Source organism: Coenobita brevimanus, chromosome 59 (genome assembly GCF_032717465.1).
Source record: "Coenobita brevimanus isolate Jiangsu-jjx chromosome 59, ASM3271746v2, whole genome shotgun sequence".
Taxonomy (NCBI): domain Eukaryota; kingdom Metazoa; phylum Arthropoda; class Malacostraca; order Decapoda; family Coenobitidae; genus Coenobita; species Coenobita brevimanus.
In genome coordinates this window covers 14,285,866-14,310,761 of record NC_137012.1, presented here as the reverse complement: position 1 = coordinate 14,310,761, position 24,896 = coordinate 14,285,866, and the positions used below count along the sequence as shown (strand labels likewise).

The 24,896-nt window shown below is 43.3% G+C and overlaps 1 protein-coding gene across 1 annotated transcript in view; it reads right to left on the bottom strand.

Moving 5' to 3' along the window:
• Positions 1-717: 717 nt before the first annotated feature.
• The window catches only part of Nup133 (nuclear pore complex protein Nup133), a 600,491-nt gene continuing 576,312 nt past the window's right edge, over positions 718-24,896 (bottom strand). Inside the window, exon 22 of the mRNA XM_080274695.1 lies at positions 718-2,106. Within this exon, the coding sequence (XP_080130821.1) occupies positions 1,970-2,106 (137 nt within the window). The 3' untranslated portion in view covers positions 718-1,969. The remainder of the gene's footprint in view (positions 2,107-24,896) is intronic.

Genomic DNA, 24,896 nt, shown 5'->3' with positions numbered 1-24,896 from the left:
AGCTTCGAGAAGTGGGCGAAATCCGCAGAGTTCGCCTCTAGCTCGATCACCCCTGGTCCAACACGGTCATACTGGATGTTCCCGCGACGCTGACAGCCAGTCAAAACTTCCGATCAAGTAGCCTCCACCGCCCTCTATCGTGACAAGATCGTGATGTCGCCCAATGAAAAACGCTTCTGCTCTCACGTGATGTTTTGTTTAAAGACAGTGCCACTCAGTTGCATAATTCGCATTGGACGGTGCTTTTTTCTCGCTGCATTTTCTGCCCTTGGTGACCGCCTGGGAACACCAGATGCTGTTGGCTTCCCTACGTGTCAAGTGGGGTTGGTGGAGGATTAGTGCCCCTCCCTGTAAAACAATTAACTCTAAGCCGTTGGCCACCCCGTTTGGGATACATGGCGTCTGGCAATGAATGAATGAATTATTCCCTCAACACGCTCCCTTTTCCCCAAAAGGAAGATGGTAGACTGCAGGACAAAAGTCACTTCATTCTGTTGTCCTGTATTCATATTTAGATCTGCAACAGCACTGACGACTCTTTTCTATTACTGCACTGCTTTACTTAAAGTTTTCCCCCAATTTGTTTCACACCATTCATCAGTTTACTACAAATGGGATAAATCATAATGGACCTCAACATAATTATTTATTTCAAATCATCCAATGAAAGCAGATAACTATCTATGTTAAAATAATAGTAAAATTATTTCAGTGGTGACACAAAAAAGTTACTGTATATAACATGTATGCATCAAGCAGTTATAAAAACTGATTTAAAAAAAATTATCTATTAAGAATACAATTTCAATGGCACTGAAAGGCCCTCCATACATATATTTTTTTTATCAAACAATAAAAATACAAAACATCTACACTCCCCTAAATTTTTTTCCAAGATTTCCAGTCCTCCAGGTACTAAGATGGACTCAGCAATATAGGCAAACAATATGGATTTTAAAGTGTGTGCAGTATCATACAATTATTTTGAAGAGATGGTTACACTTAACCTTTTGCTGCTGTTGACATTTGCTTTATTCAATTTCTAAGGAACTGTACTATAACTTCATCACACACCTATAATGTTAGAAGCATATTACAGTATATTTTTATATAATGTTGGGACTGAGTAGCCTAACCCTGGGCCCCTATACTTCTCTTGGGCAATAAGGGACTGGATGTTGGATGGACAATGTGTACACACAGTGATCCTTTGGTTATCATGCACTTGGGTATAATAATTATAATGATTTTCATTATCACTGCAAGATGAAAATCTGCATTAGAGCTGTTATTGTGCATTTTACAACTGATAAACATCATTATCTTGCACCTGAGCTGATTTCTGCCAACAATGATAGTGCTGTATCCATGGTTTCTGACGGCTCTAAGGGATTAAAAGATGAGTCCCTACTCGAGGAGTTAATCCCAGGTGGTGGAGACCACTAATTCTCCAACCCTTGTCTCAGAACCCCATTCTTCACGCCCATCTCAGGTCTCTCTGTGATACGTGTTTCTTCCTGTTGTCTCCTACCATCACTTTCTGTTAACCTAACCATGCCTATGTGTGTTTCTGGTATGGTACGTACCATAACAGTATGTATGTATTTATTAGGTCTAAATTGTCATAAAAGGGAAAATTTGGGTTTGCACTTGGGATGCCTGGTACCAGTTAGGATAAATCTCATAGGTTCTGTACTTTTGCTACCGTGCAATTCCGTTATCATGCATCATGTTCAGCACCAATTATACGCAATAACCAAGGGATCGCTGTACTCTCAAAGAAACAATTATCTTCCTAAGTTGTAGGTAATTCATGGAAGAAGTGTCTAACTGAGGTGCACATGTGTGCATTTAGACTTGCAGTAAATAATCTTTATACTGAAGTGAGACAATAACTGATACACTAAGAGTACCGGTTGCAGATGTGTGTTCAAGTGTTACAGAACCATGAGCATCTCTGTGCATAGCTTCACCCCACTAGCTTTGATATATGCTCATAGCCAGCATGCATGAGAAACTTGAAGTTTGCATCATCTGCAAGACTGGCTAATTCTTCAGAGTTCAACAGGCTATCCACAGGTACCATCAAGTCTTGTACATCACTCCCTGTTGAGGAAAAGTGATCAGAGGTTAATCATACTCTGCATGTACTGTATACAGTACTGTACAAACACATAATGATAATGATAGTGATGCATGCTCATGTTGAATGTATTTGTCTATGTATATAGATAGATAGACAGACAAATACATTCAACATGACCATCATTATCCTAGCTCTAATTTTGATAAATAATAGGGGTAGGTTGGAACTTGCAACAGTTGAAGGAAAACGCAAAGATAAGAGAATTCTAAAGTGTCCCATAAAACTGATCATACAACCACTAAAATGTTCAAAATTCTTGGTTCAACTTCACACAAAAATATAGGCATTCACATTATATACGGTACTTCATTCACTTAAAACACTCCTTCAACATTCATAGGGTAAAACCATTCCATCAACTGCAGTTATAAAAAGGTGCAACACATCACATTCACCACCATACAGAACATACAGTACTTACTGAAAGCTTGCCAGGATGAAACACTGCATCTTTCTACACACTTGTCCTAAATAAATACGGTATTTTCATAACATTTCCATACATACTTGAATCAATAATTTCTATTCACTTGGTTTCTCCCTTCCATTCAAATTCACTTACCATGTCCGGCCATTTTCCTATTGGTACAGTACAGTATTTCATACCTACTCCTACTCCTAACTTAACTCATGGTATCCTATCATACGGGCACTGGTCTTCTTAGTGTATTAGGAAAAGTATATGGTAGAATACTTATTGACTGAGTTAGGGAAATAAAAGAGGAATTATTTGGAGAACAGGGAGGTATTTGGACGGGAAGAGGTTGTGTAGATCAGATATTCATTCTTAGATCTTTAGTGGAAAAGTTTCTAGAGAAGGGAAAGAAGTTGTATGCGGCTTTCATGGATTTGGAGAAATCATATGACAGGGTGGATAGACAAGGATTGTGGAAAGTATTAAGAATATATGGAGTAGATGGGAAGTTGTTGAATGTTGTGAAGAGTATGTATGAGGGTGCTAAGGTGCAGTGCATATGGATGGTGAACTGAGTGAGTTTTTCTATTTGAAGGTTGGGTTGAAACAGGGATGTGTCATGTCTCCATGGTTGTTCAATCTGTATATGGATGGGATTATAAAAGAGATACAAGGTAGGGTAGTGGATGTTGGAGTGGCCCTGGTGAGAGAGGGCATTGTTTGGAAACTCCCTGTACTGTGGTTTGCTGAAGATACTGTGTTGTTAAGTGAAGACGAAGGGGAGCTGCAAGGCTTGATGGATGAGTTTGGGAGAGTGTGTAAGAAACGGAATCTGAAGGTGAATGTAGGGAAGAGTAAAGTGATGGTCTTTGAGAGAGGTGAAGTCAGTGAATGTACAGTGAGCTTGGATGATGAGGAAATGGAAAATGTGAGTATGTTCAAGTACTTGCGTAGTGTGATGAATAATGATGGAAGTTTGGTGGGTGAAGTGCTTGAAAGGGTACAACAAGGAAGAAAGGTTGCTGGTTCCTTGAAGGCAGTGATAAGAAACAGGGAAGTGAGCATGGAAGTGAAAGTTATTACATGACACTACTGTGATACAACTCTAACGTATGAAAGTGAAGCTTGGACGTTGTTGGAGGGACACAAGTCAAGACAGACAGCAGTGGAAATGAGTTATTTGATAGGAGCCTGTGGAGCCACATGGAGACAGACTGACAAATGAGCATGTGAAGGAGTGTTGTGGTGTGGATGTGATAGGAAGCGCTAGGAGAAACACACTGAGGTGGTTTAGCCGTGTGGAGAGGATGGAGAGTGAGAGACTGATGAGGAGAATATATGTGAATGAGGTGGAGGGGGAGAGAGGCAGGGGAAGGCCAAGGATGAGATGAAGGGATGGAGTGGAGAGGTATATGAGAGAGGGGTGAGTGAATTGGGAGTGGGGCAGTGAAATGGCAGGGGAAAGGGTGACGTGGAGACCACCCCGAATGGGATTAAGGCATCTGGCAACAGAGATAGACAGGTAGAATTTCATTTCCCACATCCAGCTTAAATCTTATCCAGGTCCTCCTGTGTGTTCGTACCTTACCTAATTGTTCTTACCTAATTGTATCTTTACAGGAATGAGTCAAGCTCGTACTGTCCCGTGTCTTAAACCATATTTATCGTACATATCCTTAAATTTGTGAATTGTTTTGGCACACACTATTTCATTCGGTAGTGCATTCCATTGATCAATTGCTCTCTTTGGGAAGCTGAATTTCCTTACGTCTTTATCACCTCTCCTTATGCAGTTTTTTGCAGTGTCCTCTTGCTGATGCTTCTCCATATGTTAAGTAATCATTTATGTCTATTTTCTCCTTTCCTGATATGCACTTATATAGCATTATCATGTCACCTCTTTTCCTTCTCTCCTGTAGTGTTGGTAGATTCAGTTTATTTAGTCTTTCTTCGTAGCTTAGGTCCCTTAAGCTTGGTCTCCATCTTGTAGCGGCCCTTTGAACTTTTTCAATCTTGTCTATATGCTTTTTGAGATGAGGACTCCAGACTACTGATGCATATTCCAGGGTTGGTCTAATGAATGATGTTATTATCCTTCTTAGCATGTCTTCATTTATGTATGTGAATGCTATTCTCATATTTGCAAGCAGTGTATACATGTTCCGTACCTTCTCGCTGATGTGGTCAGCCGGAGATAGTCTGTTATTGATAATCACACCTAGGTCTTTCTCTCTTTCTGATGTGTATAGGGTTTTATTTCCTAATTTATAATCCCAATCAGGTCTTTTTCCACTTTTACCAAACTTGATTACATGACACTTGTCCACATTGAATTCCATTTGCCATGTAATACTCCATTCATGAAGTTTATTTAATTCTTCTTTTAGCTCTTTACAAGAGTCTGTGTTAGTAATTCTCCTTTGTATTTTTGCATCATCTGCAAACATATTCAGATAGCTCTACATTTCCAGTGTTACTGTTTATATCATTTATATACACTAAAAACATGATTGGTGCCAGCACTGTACCCTGTGGTACTCCACTAGTCACTTCTTTCCATGATGAGTAGTTTCCTCTTAGTACTGTCCTCCTTTCTCTTTTTATGAGAAAGTCTTGCATCCAACAAAACAGTTTGCCTCAACTTCCTCCTTGATGGTACAGTTTCCATAAAAGTCTTTGGTGTGGTACTGTGTCAAAAGCTTTCTTGAAATCTAAATAGACACTGTCCACCCATCCTTCCCTTTCCTGTATTGTGTTTGTTACTCTGTCATAGTAGCTCAACAGATAAGTAACACATGATTTTCCTTTTCTGAAACGAAACTGTCTTTCTGTTATCATACTGTGTTCTTCTAGATGATTTACCCAAGCTTTTCTTATAAGTTTTTCTAATACCTTGCTTACAACACTGGTCAGTGATACTGGTTGGTAGTTGAGTGGATTTTGTCTATTTCCTTTCTTGAATAAGGGGACAATATTTGCTTTTTTCCAAATATCAGGTAGTTTACCTTGACTCAAGGATTTCTTGAAAATTAAAAATAATGGTTTACTTAACTCCTTTGCACATTCTCGTAAAACCCAACATGAAATTTCATCAGGACCACTTGCTTTTCCTCTGTTTAATCTACTTAACTCCTCCTGTATTACTTTTTCTGCTATTTGTATATCTGGTAGTATGTGTGGACATGCGTGTTCCACATAGTCCCTCTCAAAATTTTTTTCTTCTGTAAAAACTAATTGGAAATTCTTATTTATTGCTTCACAAATAACTTTCTCTTGTGTATAAGTGATTCCCTCGTCCGTAATGGATTGTATTATATCTTTTACTTTAGTTTTGCTTCTGATATAGCTGCAAAACAGCTTTGGTTGATCACTACTTTTATTTATTATATCCTCCTCAAACTGTTTTTGGGCTTCCCTCCTTATTCTTGTATAGTCATTTCTTGCCTGTTTGTAATTATTATACGCCCTTTCACTATTGTGTCTTCTGTATCTATTCCACAACAAATCTCTTCTTTCTTTTGATTTTTTACATTCTGTATTGAACCATTTCTGTATTTTCTTATCTGCTTCTTTGTGCTGTGGGATGTACTTCTGGACTATTTCATAAAATTCACAAAAATTTTTATATACAGCATTTAAATCTTGTTCTCTAAGCTCATTTTCCCAATCAACTTCTAAGAAATACATCTTTAGGTCTTGATAATTTCCCTTTTTTATAGTTTAGGCTCTTTTTGTAACTATCATTGCTGTTTACTATGTCATATGCTATCCTGAAGTTATAATTTAGTACTGCATGATCGCTTTTGCCGAGTGGAGGGTGATATATTAAACTGTCAATATCATTTTCTTGCCTTGTAAATATTAGATCTAGCACTGAAGGTACATCAAGTCCTCTTTTTCTGGTGGTTTCCCTCACATGTTGCGTTAAGAAAAACTCTTGTACGAGATCCAAAAGCTTTTGGTCCCAACAGCTTTCTTGGCTATTTATATCTAGAGTATTCCAATTTATATTTGTATTGAAGTCCCCAGTTAGTATAATTCTTTCTGATTTCTCTTCCATTTTATGTAGCAATGATCTTACACTCTGAATTGTACTCTCTGCCAGGTCCTCATATTCGTCTCTTTCCCATGTGTTTGATCTGGGTGGCTTGTACAAATTGGCTACAATTACTTTACCTTCAGATGTGTCGATCTCTACAACAATCATTTCTACTTGTGATGGTATATCTAGTTTTATTTCCTTGACTTTTAGATTTTTCTTAGTTAATATTATAATTCCTCCTCCATTTTTTAAATATGTCTCTTCTCCATATATTGTATTCCTCTAAGTTTAGTATGTCATTTGATATCCTTGGTATTAATTTTGTTTCAGTTAGGCATATTATTTGTGGTTCATTTTCTCTGACATAATTATTCATCTAAAGTAATTTAGATACCATTCCATCCACATTTGAGTACATCAACTTTATCATTTTGTTTATATACTTGTCATGACATGGTTCTACTACCTTCCTCCTTTTTCTTCCATCCTGTTTGTGTACCACTTTCGTACCTGCAATCCTATTACTTTGTAAAAAAATTTCTTCTTCTCCTCTTCTGATCTTCCCTCATTTTTTGTTTTTGCTTCCTCCCTTTTCTCTTTCAGTAATTCCAGTTCCTCTTGTGTTAGGCATCTTTTTATCCATACATTTTTGAACTCCTCTTTTTCCTTAAGATTTTGCATTTTTTAGTATCTCTTCCACAGTTTTTACACTCTGGAAAGTCACCTTTAGAGGTCTTGTCTTGCTTTTCTCGTATTTCCCTAACCTTTTGTGTTCCTCTATGTCTTTACTACAGATTTCCTCTGATACTTCTTTCAGTAAGCTCATTACATTTGCCATCTCCTTTTTGTCTCTTGTGATCTTGTTTTTAACTTCTTCCTCTTCTATACCAGTGATTACTATTGATTTGTTTATCTCTACTGAATCTCTGACTAACTTTGGATTGTTTTGGATTATTCTTTTCACTTCCTTTTTAATGCTTTTTTCTTCCACCCTTGTTTCTAAGTCTTTCTTTACTTTCACCATTTCAGCATACGTGGTTTCTACATCATTTTTGTAGCTTTGCACAGCTTCATTCACTTGTGTTATCTTCTCCTCAATATCACTGCTCTGGTCAATAAGACTGCTAACTTGCCTAATTGTCTCTGTGTCATTTTTGAACTCTTCCATAACACTCTTGTGATTGACTACTGTACTTGCCATTTCACTGATTTTCTTCCTAAGTGTACTCAATTCCACTGTTAGTTCACTGATGGTTGTGTCTTTCTTATTGGCCTCCCTTCCTAGTTTTTCTATTTCTTCCTTTTGCAAGTGCATCTGCTTCTTTATTTCATCAATTTCATTTTTGAAAGCCATTTCTAGTTTGTTTACACGTTCAACCAGTCTATTGTGAGTCTCTACTTCAACCAGTTCTTCGTAGAAATCATCATTTTGCTTTTTACCTTTATCCCTTTTCTTTTCCAAATTTGTTTTACTGAAGTATGTATCCATTTTGTAATACTTTAAGTGCAAAGCATGTACTTACAATCTCCGTGTTGTTGTAGTCTAAACAAACCTCAGAGATGACTCAGTGTATTCTTTTGTCTTGGTTCTATTTCCTGTTTGAACAAGTTTTGTTTAAACTTATTATTTTCTTTTTCCTTTTAATAATGAACAATCATTTAGTCTAACCTGGTACTGAGCTTGACTCATACAAAGATACTATTTAGGTAATGCCACTGGCCGTGATGGTTTGGTACGGAGCGCCGGTGTCGCACGTCCGCCTAGATTGAATCCCTCTGTGTGTGTATTTACCTATTTACCTATTTGTAGTATACAGGAATTGAGCAATGCTCGTGTTGTCCTGTCTCCATATCCACATTTATCAAGTCTACCTTTACACACATGAATGTTTTTCTCATGCACCACCTCTTTGTCTAAGTCGTTCCAAATATTTAAGCATTTACCTAATATACCTAATTGTGATATACACAGAATATACTATGCTCGTGGGTTTCCGTCGCTGTTTCTCAATAAGTCGAATTTAACTTTAAATTCGTTTAAGTTTTTAGACTGGACGAGCTCTTTGTCTAGACTATTCCATAAGTCTAAACTTCTGTAAGGAAAGCTATATTTCTTGATATCCTTCAAGCAGCTTGACTTTTTCAATTTCATTGCATGTCCTCTTGTTGCTCTCTTATCCCATACAAACAGATCTTCTTTGTCAATTTTATCTACTCCCACCATGGTCCTGAACACCGCAATCATGTCTCCCCTCTTTCTCCTTTCCTCTAATGAAGGCAAATCCAGTTTTTCCAGCCTCTCTCTGTATGACAGGTCTGTCAGACTGGGGACCATCTTGGTTGCTGTTCTTTGTATTCTCTCAATCTTGTTTATATCTTTCTTTTTGTGTGGGGACCACACTACCGCTGCATATTCTAACCTGGGGCGGATCATGGCCACTATCAATTTTTTTTTTTTACCTAATTGTGATATACAGGAAATGAGCTACATTCATGGGGTCCCATCTCTGTTTCTCCATAAGCCAAATTTAGTTTTAAACTCATTTCAGTTTTTAGACTGGACGATCTCTTTGTCCAGGCTATTCTACAGGTCTATACATCTATAAGGAAAACAATATTTCTTGATATCTTTCAAGCAGCTTGGCATCTTCAGTTTCATTCTGTTTCCTCTTGTTACTCTCTTATCCCATAAAAACAGATCTTCTTTGTCAATTTTATCTACTCCCACCATGGTCCTGAACACTGCAATCACGTCTCCTCTCTTTCTCCTTTCTTCTAAGGAAGGCAAATCCAGCTTTTCCAACCTCTCTCTATACGACATCTGCCAGACTGGGGACCATCTTGGTTGCTGTTCTTTGTATTCTCTCAATCTTGTTTATATCTTTCTTTTTCTGTGGGGACCACACTACTGCTGCATATTCTAACCTGGGGTGAATCATGGCCACTATCAATTTTTTCATCATCTCCTCATCCATATAATGAAAAGCTACTCTTATATTAGTCAGGAGTTTATACGTCTCTCTATACGTCTCTCTATATGTAAGCGATAGGATATTGGTAGTGAAAATTCTGTTGGGAAGAAAGATAGCTGTGATTATATCGGCATATGCTCCACAGGCAGGATTGGATGAATCAGAGAAAGATAGATTTTGGGATGATTTAATACGTGTAGTGGGTGGTATGCGGGATGATGAGATAGTGATTTTGGGAGGAGACTTAAATGGTCATGTAGGTGAAGCAGCACAAGGTTATGAAGGAGTGCATGGGGGATGTGCATATGGTCTAAGGAATGCAGAAAGGGAAAGGATACTCGAGTTTGGGGAGGCAACGGACATGATTGTGTGCAACACATATTTTAGGAAAAGAGACAGTAGGTTAATTACGTATGAGTCTGGGGGAAATAGTAGTCAGATAGATTATTTTCTGGTTAGGAGGGCCGATAGGAGGTTAGTGAGGGATGTTAAAGCTATAGGAAGTGAGGAGTGTGTGCAGCAGCACAAACTATTGATTTGTGATATGGTGCTTAAAGAACAAGTGATGAAAAAGAGGACTTATGTACCTAGGAGGAAAATATGGAAGCTGAAAAACCAAGTAGTAAGGGATGCCTTCTATAGCGAGTTGAGGAGAGTGGTGGCTGAACAGGGAGCTGTAGACAGAGGCGTTAATGAACAGTACAGAGCCCTCAAGAACAATTTCTTGAGAGTTACTGATGTAACATGCGGCTGGACAAGAGGACCACCAAGACATAAAGTAACTTGGTGGTGGGATGAGGGTGTAGAATCTGCAATTTAGGAGAAAAAAAGGCTTTTCCGGGAATGGAAGAAGGGTGGTAGCAAAGAGGAATATTTGGCTGCCAAGCGTAGGGCCAGGAGAGAGGTATACAGGGCAAAGTCTGAGTCACAGAGACAATTACTTGATAACCTAAATCATGGGGAAAGGAAAAATATATTTAGGGTGGCAGGTCAGGTGAAGAGGGATAATCGGGATATCATAGGTGAGCATTGTGTGAAGAATGATGAAGGAAGGGTAGTGGTGAACAGTGAGGATATTAAAGATGCATGGAGAGAGCGTTATAACCGGTTGTTGAATGAGGAGTTTGACTGGGACAGGGAAGGTTTGGAGCCAGCAGATCCAGTGTCTGGCCCTTGGCCTTTGATTGATACTGCTACTGTGAGTGAGGCAATAGGCAGGATGAGGGTGGGGAAGGCAGCAGGTGTGTCTGGGTTGACTCCCAAAATGTTGAAGGCCTCAGGCGATATAGGGGTGAGTTTAGTCACTGACCTGATAAATAGGATTATTTATGAGTGTGTTGTCCCAGATGACTGGCTGAAGAATGTAATTGTAAACATGTATAAAGGGAAGGGTGATGCCCTGGAAAGAGGAAATTATAGAGGTATAAAGCTTTTAGATCAGATAATGAAGGTAATGGAGAGAGTTTTAGAAGGTATGATTAGAGAAAGAGTGAATATTGATGAGATGCAGTTTGAGTTTATGCCAGGTAGGGGGACCACTGATGCCATATTCATTGTTCGACAGCTTCAGGAAAAATATATTGGTAGGACTATGTGTGTGTGGATGAGCGAATGAGAAGACAAGTGTTGGATGCAAGAGTGTGGAGAGGGTGGGGGAATGGAGTGTCGGACCATCACTTAGTGATGGCCAAGGTAGAGCTGCAAAGAAAGTGGTTGAGGAGGCGAAGGGGAAGACAGCAGGAAGCAGCTCCTGTGAGAAGAGTGGAGAAATTGCAAGATAGTGAGAAAAGGACAGAGTATAAGAGCATAGTGGAAGAAAGATTGGGAAGGTATGAGCTAGAGCAGATGGAAGGGGTGGAAGACGTATGTAAGATATTCACGGAAGAGATAAGCGCAGCGTGTGAGGCGGTTTGTGGAGTGAGGAGGAGATGCAAGGGTGTGCAAGGGACAGCATGGTGGAATGATGAGGTGAAACGAGCTGTGGAACAAAAGAAGAAGGCATATGGTGAATGGTTGGCGAGTAGAGGTAGGGGAGAAGATGAGAGAGAGAAGAGAGAGGTATATGTGAGCAGGAGAAGGGAGGTTAAGAGACTGGTGAAGGAGAGTAAGAAGAAAGTGGATGAAGAGTTTGGGAGGAATCTGAGTGTGAAATGGAGGGAGAGTAAGAAATTGTTTTGGAAGGAGATAAAGAAAGTAAGGCAGTGTGAAAGGGGAAATAGTAGGGGAGTGAAGGATAGGAATAATAGATTGTTGGTGGAGAAGAGAGAGAAAGTGAGGAGATGGAAGGAGCACTTTGAGGATTTGTTGAAAGTAGAGAGTGAGAGCATTGTGAGCATAAGTGGTTGGGGAATGGCTGGGAGAAGAAGAGATGACAGGAGGGAGGAAGAGATCAGTAGGTCGGAAGTAGTGGAAGCGATGAAGAAGATTAAGCTGGGAAAGGCCCCAGGAATTGATGGAGTGTGTGGTGAAATGCTTAGGTATGGGGGTGAGATTGTTGTGGAGTGGATATGGAAGTTGTGTAGATTGGCTTGGGAAAAGGGAAGGGTTCCAGAGGACTGGAAATCAGGTATAATTGTTCCTCCGTACAAAGGAAAAGGGGAGAGAGAAGTATGTGGTAACCATAGGGGTATTTGCCTTCTTAGTGTGACTGGTAAAATATATGGTAGAATACTCATTGATAGGGTTAGGCATATGACAGAGGAGCTAGTTGGAGAAGAACAAGGGGGATTTAGGAAGGGAAAAGGGTGTGTAGACCAGATATTTGTTCTAAGATGTTTAGTGGAGAAGTATCTAGAGAAGGGAAGGAAAGTGTATGCTGCCTTCATGGACTTGGAGAAAGCTTATGACAGAATAGATAGGCAAGGTATGTGGAAGGTATTAAGAATATATGGAGTGGAGGGGAAATTGTTGAGTGCTGTGAAGAGTATGTATGAGGGAGCTAGGGCTACGGTGCGAGTGGATGGTGAGCTGAGTGAGTTCTTTGATCTCAATGTGGGACTGAAACAGGGGTGTGTAATGTCTCCATGGCTGTTTAATATATATATGAATGGGGTTGTAAAGGAGGTTCAAGGTAGGGCAGTGGATGTGGGGGTGGCCCTAATGAATGAGGGTGAGATTTGGAAGCTTCCGGTGTTGCTGTTTGCTGATGATACAGTATTGTTGAGTGAAGATGAATGGGAGTTGCAAGGTTTGGTGAATGAATTGGGACAGTGTGTAGGAGGAGGAAGCTGAAAATTAATGTAAACAAAAGTAAAGTTATGGTGTTTGAGAGGAATGAAGTCACAGAGTGTGCAGTGAGGTTGGATGGTGAGGATATGGAGAATGTGAGTGCATTCAAGTACTTGGGTAGTGTGATGAGTAAGGATGGAACTTTGGGGGATGAAGCAAATGAAAGGGTACAGCAGGGAAGGAAGGTTGTTGGTACACTGAAAGCAGTGATGAGAAACAGGGAGGTGAGTATGGAAGTTAAGAAGTCACTGCATGATGGTACAGTATTGTGATCCCTACCCTGACGTATGGAAGCGAGGCGTGGACCTTGCAAGAAGGGAACAAGTCAAGAGTGAGAGCAGTGGAAATGAGTTACTTGAGAGGAGCATGTGTAGTGACGTGGAGGGACAGGTTGACGAATGAAGAAGTGAAGGAACGTTGTGGGGTAGATGTGGATGTGGTTGAAAACATTAGGAGAAATACACTGAGGTGGTTTGGACATGTGGAGAGGATGGAGAATGAAAGACTGACTAAGAGGGTGTATGTAGGTGAGGTGGAGGGAGGGAGAGGGAGGGGTAGACCGAGGATGAGGTGGAGGGATGGAGTTGAGAGGTATATGAGGGAGGGGGGGGGTGAGTTGGGGGGAGGGGAGTCAAATGGTGGTTGACAGAGTGACCTGGAGGCGTTTTGTCTGCGGCCATCCTTTGCGGGATTAGGGCGTCGGGCTATAGATAGCTAGATAGATAGGAGAAGGGATTTTTATTTTGTTTTTGTTGATTTGGAAAAGGCCTTTGACAGAGTCCCTAGAGAGGTGGTGAAGTGGGCACTGAGAAAGCTTGGCTTGGAGGAGTGGCTGGTTAGGGTGATTATGGCCATGTATGTGGGTGCTCACACCCAGGTGAGAGTGAATGGAGATTTGAGTGATGAGTTTTCCGTGAATGTTGGTGTGCATCAGGGGTCAGTCCTGAGTCCCATGTTGTTTATCATGGTACTTGAAGCCCTTTCACGTGACTTTAGAAACGGACTCCCGTGGGAGTTGTTGTATGCTGATGATTTGGTGTTGATTGCAGAGAATGAAAGGGAGGCGGAGGAAAGGTTTAGGAAGTGGAGAGATGGTATGGGGCAAAAGGGTTTAAGGGTAAATGCAGATAAAACAAAAGTGATGATAACTAGGGTTGGTGGCGGTACTGTCAAAGACGAGGGAGAGTGGCCATGTGCAGTTTGCCACAAGGGTGTGGGAAGTAATTCCATCTTGTGCGGTGTGTGTGATAAATGGGTGCATAAGAGATGTAGTGGTATCAGAGGCAGACTGCGAGATAATGCTGATTTTATGTGTACGGCGTGCCGGGGTGAGCAGGTGGAGATCGTCAGATGTGAAAGGATTGAACTTGCTGGTGAATCTCTTGAGTGTGTGCAAGAGTTTTGTTATTTGGGAGACATGTTGTGTGCTGGAGGTGGGGCTGGAGCTAGCTCTGGGGCTAGGGTGAGAAGTGGTTGGAAGAAGTTCCGGGAGCTCTTGCCTCTCCTGACATTGAGAGGGCTCTCCCTACGTGCTAAGGGGTCTTTGTATGCAGCATGTGTTAGGAGTGTAATGCTGTATGGCAGTGAGACCTGGGCAGTGAAGGAGGAAGACATTCGCCGGCTCAGACGTACAGAAATGACAATGATTAGGTGGATGTGCAGTGCGTCCCTGCCTCCAAGGCCTGGAGGGGCTGGGTTTACAATGGAAGAGTTGAGAGGTAGGATGGGACTGGAGTGTATTGGTGTTGTGATGAGGAGAGGTAGATTGAGATGGTTTGGACATGTGGAGAGGATGGGGGATGATAATTGGGTGAGGAAGGTGATAAGTGTTAATATTGGGGGTGGGGTTATGAGGGGTAGACCGAGAAAGACATGGGACGAGGTCATTAAGTGTGACCTTAGGGTTAAGGGACTGAACAGGGAGGCTGCAATGGATCGTGCAGCGTGGAGAGCCGCCATTAGGTGACCAAGGCCGACACATGCAAGCATGTTGGAGCCTTTAAAAACGAAAACGAAACTAACTGCCTTGTTAATGTGTTTTTCAGGTGACAAACTGTCCTGGACCAACACCCCCAAATCTTTCTCTTCTCTCGCTTTTATGATTGGTTCATTACCCATCAAATAATTTAATGATGGGCTCTTGGTACTTCTACCCATTTCCAATATTTTACATTTCTTTGCATTAAATTTCATTTCCCACATCCGGCTCCAATCGTGTATCCTATCCAGATCCTCCTACAGCATTTTACAATCCTCCTCAACCTCTACCTTTCTCAGGATCTTTGCATCATCAGCAAACAGACTTGCATAACTGTTCACTCCATCTACTATATCATTCACATAAATCAGGAACATTACTGGCGCCAACAACGAGCCCTGTGGGACTCCACATACATCCTATCCTTTATTACTGTCCTCATTTGTCTGTCTCTCAAAAAGTCTCTCATCCATTCCAGAAGGTTCCCCTTCAGTCCTCCTATATGCTCTAGTTTCCAAATTAGTCTCTTATGAGGTACCTTGTCGAAGGCCTTCTCCAAATCCAAATATACACAATCCACCCAACCAAATCTCCCCTGTAGCACGTCAATCGCTCTTGAGTAAAAACTCAACAAGTCTGAAACACATGACCTTCCACTTCTAAATCCAAACTGACTTTCAGCCAAAATATTCATCTCTTCCAGATATTTTATCCATCTATCTTTCAGAATTCTCTCGCACAATTTTGCGACCATGCTGGTTAGGGACACTGGTCTATAATTCAGGGGTTCTTCCTTGTTTCCTCCCTTATAAACTGGTACCACATTTGCCCTCTTCCATTCTTGAAGCACTTTACCCTCTTCCAGTGAACACACAATTAAACTGTGAATCTTATCCGCCAGTTGTTTTCTGCCGTTCTAACGGACCCATGTTCAAATCCCCGCTGTGGGAGGGAACAGTTTAAGGATTTGAATTTCATTAAATCAGGCTTTACTGATCTACCAGAAGACCCGCCGTCATGTCATAAAAATACCCCCGCTAATACCAATACACCAGTCCTGTATGAGACAGCCCTAGCATGTATTCAATATGGACGGTGGGTGTCAGCGCCGAAGTGGTGACATGTAGAGGTGTATGGTATGTAGGAGGACTGCTGGGCCTTGATAGCAGGCTGTGAAGCCTATGCCCAGAGTCAAACACATTTAAAAAAAGAGAGAGAGAGAGAGATTCCATCTGGTCCTGGGGCTTTCCTTACATCTTGAGTTTCTAGTAATTTATACACTTCCTGTACTTCCACTTTTATATCTTTTATCACTACATTTCTGGTCACTCCCTCACATTCTACAAACTCACTTTCATTAGTGAAACCTGACCGGAAACGTTTGTTCATTATTTCTGCTTGCGTTGCCGCATCTTTATAGACCTCTCCTTCTACTCTCAGTTTGGTGATTCCTTCCTTTTGTTTCAGTTTGCCACTGACAAATCTATAAAACAGTTTGGGTTCATCCTTACATTTGTCTATTATCCCTTTTTCAAAATTCCCTTCTTCCTCTCTACGTATTCTTGTGTAATCGTTTCTAGTTCTCTTATATTTTTCTTTTGTTCTGTTGTTACCTCTCTTTCTCCAACTGTTCCATGCTGTCTCTCTCTCTTTTTTTGCTATCATACACCTTCTATTAAACCACTCCTTTTTTCTGTTTTCTTTCCCCCTTACTCCTGGCACAAATTTTTCCATTCCCGAATTAGAGAAGCCTAGAAAAATATCTCACTTCCTCTGTATCTCTCTTGTTTCTCTGAATTTTCTCCAATCTGCATTTTCGAAACATTTTCTCAATCCTGTAAAGTTTGCTTTCCCAAAGTTGTAGCTCGTCTCTTGGCTCCACGTTCCCTGTTATCATCTGGAACTCAATGACCACATGAATCTATCTATCTATCTATTGCCAGACGCCTCAATCCCTTTTGGGGTGGCCACAAACAAATTGCCTCCAAGTCGCCCTGTCCCCCGCCATTTCACTGCCCTGCTCCCAACTCATACCCCCCTCTCTCATATACCTCTCCACCCCATCCCTCCATCTCATCCTCGGCCTCCCCCTCCCTCTTCCCCCCTCCACCTCACTCATATACACTCTCTTCGTCAGTCTTTCACCCTCCATCCTCTCCACATGGCCAAACCACCTCAGTGTGTTCCTCATAACGCTTCCTATCACATCCACATCCACACCACAACGCTCCTTTATATCCTCATTCGTCAGACTGTCTCTCCATGTGACTCCACAGGCTCCTCTTAAATAACTCATTTCCACTGCTCTCACTCTTGACTTGTGTCCTTCCAACAATGTCCAAGCTTCACTTCCGTACATTAAAGTTGGTATCACAATACTGTCATGTAGTAACTTTTTCACTTCCATGCTCACTTCCCTGTTTCTTATCACTGCTTTCAAGGAACCAGCAACCTTTCTTCCCTGCTGTACCCTTTCAAGCACTTCACCCTCCAAACCTCCATCCTTACTCATCACACTACCCAAATACTTAAACGTACTCACATTTTCCAATTCCTCACCATCCAACCTCGCTGTACATTCACTAACTTCACCTCTCTCAAAGACCATCACTTTACTCTTCCCTACATTCACCTTTAGGTTCCGTTTCTTACACACTCTCTCAAACTCATCCACCAAGCCTTGCAGTTCCCCTTCGTCTTCACTCAACAACACAGTATCATCTGCAAACAACAGTACAGGGAGTTTCCAAACACTATCCTCTCTCACCAGGGCCACTCCAACATCCACTACCCTACCTTGTACCTCTTTTATTACCCCATCCATGTACAGATTGAACAACCATGGAGATATGACACATCCCTGTTTCAAACCAACTATCAAAGAGAAAAATTCACTTAGTTCACCATCCACACGCACTGCAGCCTTCGCACCATCGTACATACTCTTCGCAGCATTCAGCAACTTCCCATCTAATCCATATATTCTTAACACTTTCCACAATCCTTGTCTATCCACCCTGTCATATGCTTTCTCCAAATCCATGAAAGCCGCATACAACTTCTTTCCCTTCTCTAGAAACTTTTCCACTAAAGATCTAAGAATGAATATCTGATCTACACAACCTCTTCCCTTCCTAAAGCCTCCCTGTTCTTCTCCAACTAATTTCTCTGTTGTTTCTCTAACTCTGTGTATAAGTATCCTACCATACACTTTTCCTATTATACTAAGAAGACAAATGCCCCTATGATTACCACACACTTTTTTTTCCCCTTTTCCTTTGTACAAGGGAATAATTATACCTGACTTCCAATCCTCCGGGACTCTACCTTCCTCCCAGGCCAATCTGCACATCTTCCACATCCATTCTACTACTATCTCTCCCCCATGCTTCAGCATTTCACCACACACTCCATCAATTCCTGGGGCTTTCCCCGATTTAACTTTCTTCATTGCTTCCACAACTTCTATCCTACTGATTTCTTCCTGTCTTCTCACCTCCCCCCTTCTCCCAGCCATTCCCCAGCCACTTATACTCGCATTACTTCCATCCTCTACGTTCAACAATTCCTTAAAGTGTTCTCTCCATCTGCTCACTTTTTCTCCCTTCTCCACTAGTAATCTACCATTTTTATCTTTCACTCCCCTGCTAACTTCACTTCCACCCTGTCTTACTCTTTTCACTTCTCTCCAGAACATTTTCTTACAGTCCCTCCACTTTACACTCAAATTCCTTCCAAATTCCTCATCCACTCTCTTCTTACTCTCTCTTACTAATCTTTTCACTCTCTCTTCCTTTCCACACATAACTCTCTCTTCCACCTCTCATCTTCTTCCACGCCCCTATTTCTCATCCATTCATTGTATGCTTTCTTCTTTTGTGCCACAGCCTGTTTCACCTCTTCAGTCCACCACGCTGTTCCTTGCACCCCCCTCCGTCTTCTCTTCCACACACCACATGAATACTTTTTCCAATAGGACACAGATATTCCAAGGATTCTATTACATCGGGTTCTTTGGTAAACAGTAAGTCTAGTCTTGCTGGTGTGTCCTCACCTCGGAACCGTGTCTCTTCTTTGACCCATTGTGTCATCACATTGTTCATTGTTATATCTAATAATGTAGTGCCCCACGAATCTTCACTGCCTCCTGAGTCCCATTCCTCCCAGTTCACCTCTTTACAATTGAAGTCACCCATTAAAATTATATTGTTACTTTTCTCAATCATTTTCTGTAAATAGCTAGCCATGTCTGACAACATTTCCTGGTATTCATCATCACTCCATGCTCTTGTCTTAGGGGGAACATACACTACTGCCATATCTCTCTTGTTATTCTCTCCAGTTTCTAATTTCATATTTATCACTTCGGCACTGCCGTCTCCCATTTCCACAGCATCTACATTTATGTTGTTCTTCACTGCTATCATCACCCTTCCTCCCGTTTTTTCTTTTCTGTCTCTTCTCCACAGTTTGTATTTACCATCTCCCATATGAACATCAATCTCTTCTCTTAATCTGGTCTCTACAAAGCACATAACATCAGGTTCATGTACACTCAAAAAATCGTTGATTTCTAGCCTTGCCAATATTAAACCATCAACATTAGTATATGCCACCTTCCAATTATTTTTGATGTTTTTTATACCCTGTTTTCTCCTTCTCTCCGCCGGTACCACTTCCTTAATTTCTGATCCATGACTCTCTGTTCATTTTTTACCTTTGCTTCCTTTACTAATTCCTTTATTTTAGCTCTTTCTTCCTCATTTGCATCTCTCCTTATCCAAATATTTTTTAACCCTTCCTTGTCTGATAATTTCCATGTTCTACTGATAATTTCATTTACTGTTGCCTGAGACTTAAACTTAACCTTCAATGGCCTTGCCCCTCCTTCCTCATACTTTCCTAACCTAAACACCTCTTCAATCTCTTCTTGAACTTGGTTGTTTTTCTCCACGACTACTGATATTATTTCTTTAACCTTACTCAGTTCTTCTCTTTCTCTTTCTGATCTTATTGTCATATGTTTTTCTTTACTCCTGAAATTATTACACATTTTTTCTTATCTGCTACATCCCTCATCAAAGATTCTCTACTTCTCAGCACTCTAACCACTTCCCTCTCAACCTTTTCTTTGTTGTTCTATAATCTCTTCAAATTTACATTTCTCTCTTCCTGAATTTTCTTCTACCCATTACGTTGCTCCTTGATTTGTTTAATGTGCTCATCCTGTATTCTTGACTTGGATTCATACTCATCTAGTTTGCTTTTCATCCTGTCTCTTTCTTCTTCCAACCTCTTATTCTCCCTCTTGAGCTGTTTTATTTCATTTGATGCTGATTCATTACTTACTTTCAATTCTGTGACTTCTCTTTCTTGCTCTACACTACGTGTACAACCTTTGTCCAGTTTACTTCGTAAAGCTATGATCTCTCTTGCTCTTGGGTTCGTTCCTGTAACTCTCTAATTACTACCCATACCTTTTTTATTTCCTGGACATTCCTCTCTGCTGTTTTCTCTACTCCAGCTACTCTTGTTTGGTTCAACATAGTACAGTACTTGCATTTCCCACATCATCTTCTTCTTCTTCTTCTGGGTGTAGAGGGCAATGGTTGAGGACAAGACCCACTGCCCTTCCTCAGCCGATGATGCAGAGTCTTAGGTCACAGACGGGTGAGCTGCCCCGACAATCGCAGGAATCTACACAGCAGGCGCATGACTTGCAGACGTGTATCAGGGTCAACGGAGCCACCAAGTAGTAGAAGGAGGGAGAGGTGGGGGTATCCAAGGGTAGCCAAGTGTTCCTGGAGGGCCACCCGATAGGAGTGAAATCTGGGAGACCATAAGAGGAAGTGTTCAACAGTCTCCTCGGCACGGGGACACCAGGGACACCACGGGAAATCTACCAAACCTAGACGGTGTAGGTGGCCATTCAGGCCCGTATGGCCAATACGCAGGCGGGTGAGTGCCACGTCTAGTTGGCGGCAGGGATGGCGAGCCCAGGGGTGAATTGCAGCATCAGCACAGACGAGTCTTAGAGAGGTTGCGTCTAGCTCAAGAGAAAGGGACTGCTCCCAAAGAGATGTACAGGCTTGTTGGATATGAGAGCGGAGAGCAGCGGGATCCGGATCAAGGTAAGTGAGATGTTGGGAGTGGTGGGCTTGCTGGGCTGCATGATCCACAATTTCATTGCCACGAATGCCTACATGCGAAGGAACCCAGTCCAGGGGGTGGAGGCAAAATATATAAGGAGGGAGTGAATCGCATGGACTAGTCGCACATGAGAGGATGGCCGACTGGAGAGGAGGAGGTGTAAAGATGACTGGGAATCAGTGTAAAGCACTATTGGTTGAGGTGGCAAATGGCGTTTGACAAAAGTCAGGGATTGGAGGATGGCATATAATTCTGTAGTGAGGACAGAGTGTGGTCCAGATAGGGTCCAGGTCTGGCAGAGAGAGAGGTCTTCGAAGTACACTGCTTAGGCGTAGGAGGCAGGAGGGGAGTATGAACCGTCAGTAAAGATTCTGAAGAAACCTCCATAGAGAGAGGTATCCATAAGGTGGAAAATTTGGTTGGCCAACAAAGCGTCAGAGGACTTCCAAAATGGGACAGGGAGGTCTGGGGACACAATGGGGGAGAGGTCAAAGCACGGAGGGACAGGTGAGATGGAGGGAGTGGAGGAGGAAGATGGGGGTGGGATAGATAAGGTATAACAGGCCTGTAGGCCATGAAAGATGAAGGGTGGGTTTGCATGAGGCCATCGAGGGGGAGGACTGACTAGAGGGATTCGAGAATATGTATAGGATAGAGAGCGGGTGCTGGGGGGGATGTCCAAGAAGACAGTGGAGGAGATGACAGTCAAGGCCAATACGCAATGTGGAAAGGGGGAGCATTCCCGATTCGGCATGGAAGGATACAACTGGGGATGACTTAAAGGCCCCTAGGGCTATATGGAGGGCAGTGTTTTGGATTACATCCAGCCTCTGCAGGTGAGAAGAAGAGGCAGATCCATAAACTGATGAGCCATAAGTGAGTCGGCTTAAGATGAATGCGGAGTACACGTGGAGCAATGTCTCCCTAGTTGCACCCCAACGCACTCCTTTTATGCTACGCATGATGTCTAGTCGTCGGAGGCAGGAGGATCGGAGGTAGTCTATGTGGTGTTTCCAAGTCAGACTGGGGCCGTCTAATCGCAGTCCAAGAAAGGTGTGCCTAGACTGTAGGGGTATAAGAGAGCCCTTTATCCAAATATGCGGAAGGGTGGGGAGTTTGCACAGGGTGAAGCACATGAGAGAGCTCTTGCCAGCTCTCACTGTCAGACCTCATGCTGCGGCCCAGGCAACAAAGACGTCTACTGCCTGCTGGAGGCCTGACTGGGCATCGTGCAGTTGATCTGCACTACAGAGGAGAGAAACGTCGTCCGCATAGATAAGGAAGGACACTCCCGGGACTCGGAGGATGTCTGACAGTAAGACATTAAAAAGGAGGGGGCTGAGAACAGAGCCCTGTGGGATGCCCCTGTGGATCACAGAACAAGATGGTTTTATATTCCCTTGGGAAATGGCAAATGTGCGGTCTGTGAGAAAGCTTCGTACCCAGGCCAGGGCTGGACCTCTCACCCCCTTTGTGCTGAGCTTATATATTATACCAGCATGAGGGGCTGAGTCAAATGCGCTCTGAATGTCTACAAAAGCTGCCAGGAGATATCAATGGTGGCAATATGCGGAGCGGATGTGGTGTTCGATCTGGAGGAGGATGTCCACAGTGCTCCTTCCTGGTCGGAAGCCACACTGGTCCTCCCGCAGACCATGGTGTTCTAGCCACCATGTAAGGCGCCTGGTAACCATGCGTTCAAGCACCTTGCCGACATTTGATAATAGGGCAATAGGTCGATGGTAGGAAGGCAGGGAGGGGTCTAGTCCTGGTTTGGGAAAGGGGAGAAGGAGGGATTCCTTCCATGAGGAAGGGAATGTGCCTGAGAGCCAGTTGTCATTGAACAGGTCTACTAGGGAGGTAAGGAGGAAGGGTGGGAGGTGTTTTAGGAATTCATTAGGGACCAAGTCAGGGCCATAAGCTTTTCCACTCCTGGTAGAATGCAGTGCGTGTTGGAGTTCAGGGGGGAAGAATGGGGAGGCAAGTCCCTCCGGCAAGGGGGATGAGATTCCAGCCTGGATGACCTGCTGGAGGCGGTCTAATATCGTCAGGGGGGCGGGAACACCATGCTGTGACTGGAAGAACTGCGCCAGGAACTCTGCTTTGTTATGAGGGGTGAGGAGGGTAGCACCGTCCTTGACCAGAGGGTATGAGTATACGCTGGAGAGTCCCTTCATGGATCGGATGAATTTCCACATTCTGGATGTAGAGCTGGAGAAGGACAGAGAGGAGCAGAAGGCTGACCAGGCTGTATGTCGTGCCAGTGATATGATGCGTTTGCATTCTGCCTCTCGGCGACAATGTTGAATCTTGAGGCGGAGACAGGGGTTACGTCTCCAAGCATTCCAGGCTGAGCGAAGAGCTCGGACGGGACGGGTGCAGTCATCCGTCCACCATGGCACCGGTGGGCGGTTCGCACCCCGACGTGATGATAATTTGAAAACAAAACGTCCTGCCTCCACAAGGGATGAGGAGAAATTTGTCGTCCATTCGTCAAGGGACAAGTCTGACTGGGGGGGAGGGATGCTAAGGGCTGCACAAAATTGTGGCCACCGATCTGAGGCCAACCGCCATCGGGGGCGTGGGGCATACTCAGGTGGGGGCGACAGGCCGGCAATATCAAGGAGAACCTGGAGGTGGTCGCTCCTGAGGTAAGGGCCAGTTGTCATGGCCGCGTGCTGAAAAAGCGGATCACCAACACAGAGATCTAGGGTGGAGGGACGATCAGTCTGTGGGTCGAAATGAGTCTGGAGGCCCATAGGTGTGAGGAGGGTGAAGCGGGAACTCTCAAGAAGGAAACTAAAGGTGGATCTGTCTGATCGATTTGTAGAACCACTGGTTACACACAGGTCCCAGTGTGGATAGCGGGCATTAAAGTCGCCCATAAGGAGGCATGGTGGCTGGAGGTGGTCTTGATAATATCAGAGCTCTTCCAGGGTCAAGTCCTGGCAGGGGTTGTATGCGACAGCTACTGTAATCCAGCCCATAGAGAGGCAAAGACGGACGGCTAGGAATTCCATGACACCCTGGGTTGGCCTAAGGATTGTGACTTCTGAGCAGGGGATGGAGTCATGGACCATAATCGCCACACCCCCTTCCACTCTTTGGCGATCCGCGCAGACAACGTGATAGCCCCGGACAGACAGATGGAGGGTAGGGCAAAGCCAGGTCTCACAAATGCCAACGACCCCAGGGGAAAGGGTTGACACTGTCATCTTCAGGTCGTGCGTCTTACGCAGGAGGGAACGGGCATTCCAGAGGTTGAAACGGTTGATACGTGGGGGAGCCATTATTGTCGGGTGAGGAGGGAAAGCACACGCTAGTCTGGTAATGATATCCAGTAATGACAGACCACTTTGGTACAAGGATAAAGCATCCGTAATTATGTTGATGAAAGAATCAGTTATTGGTGTTTCATAGAGGCCTGAGGGTGGCAGAGAGTCATCCTGATGAGGAGGTAGTACAGATGGGGGAGAGCATGAGCGATGTGCATTGGCAGGACGGGGTGCTGAGGAAAAGGGGTGCGGCTGGGAGGGACTGGTCGGGGGGACCACAGGGGGGGTGGCGGGATCAGAAACTGGCTTCTGACTATGGGTGGGACGAGGACGATAATGTTGGGGCTTCAGATCTGGAATAGGATGGGACACGATCTCGGTGGGTGGGGAGGGATGGATGTCCGTGTCTGATTCCTTGTCGGTGATGTCCGCCTCTGGTGGTTGCAGGTCCTGTAGGGCAGAGAAATGGTTGGAGGTGACTGCAGCAAAACTGAGGCCCTTCTGCACGGTGCGGCTGGGTGGATGAGAGGACACGGACGGTGCTGACTGAGCAGGGAGAGGGGGTGTGGCAGTGCGTGGTGCCAGGTTGAGGGAGCGTAGCTTGGCGTTCACAGATTGGAGGAAGGATGGGTTGTTTCGGGCTGTCTCATGAATGGCAAGGGCTTGCTGATATATTGGACATGTTTGTGA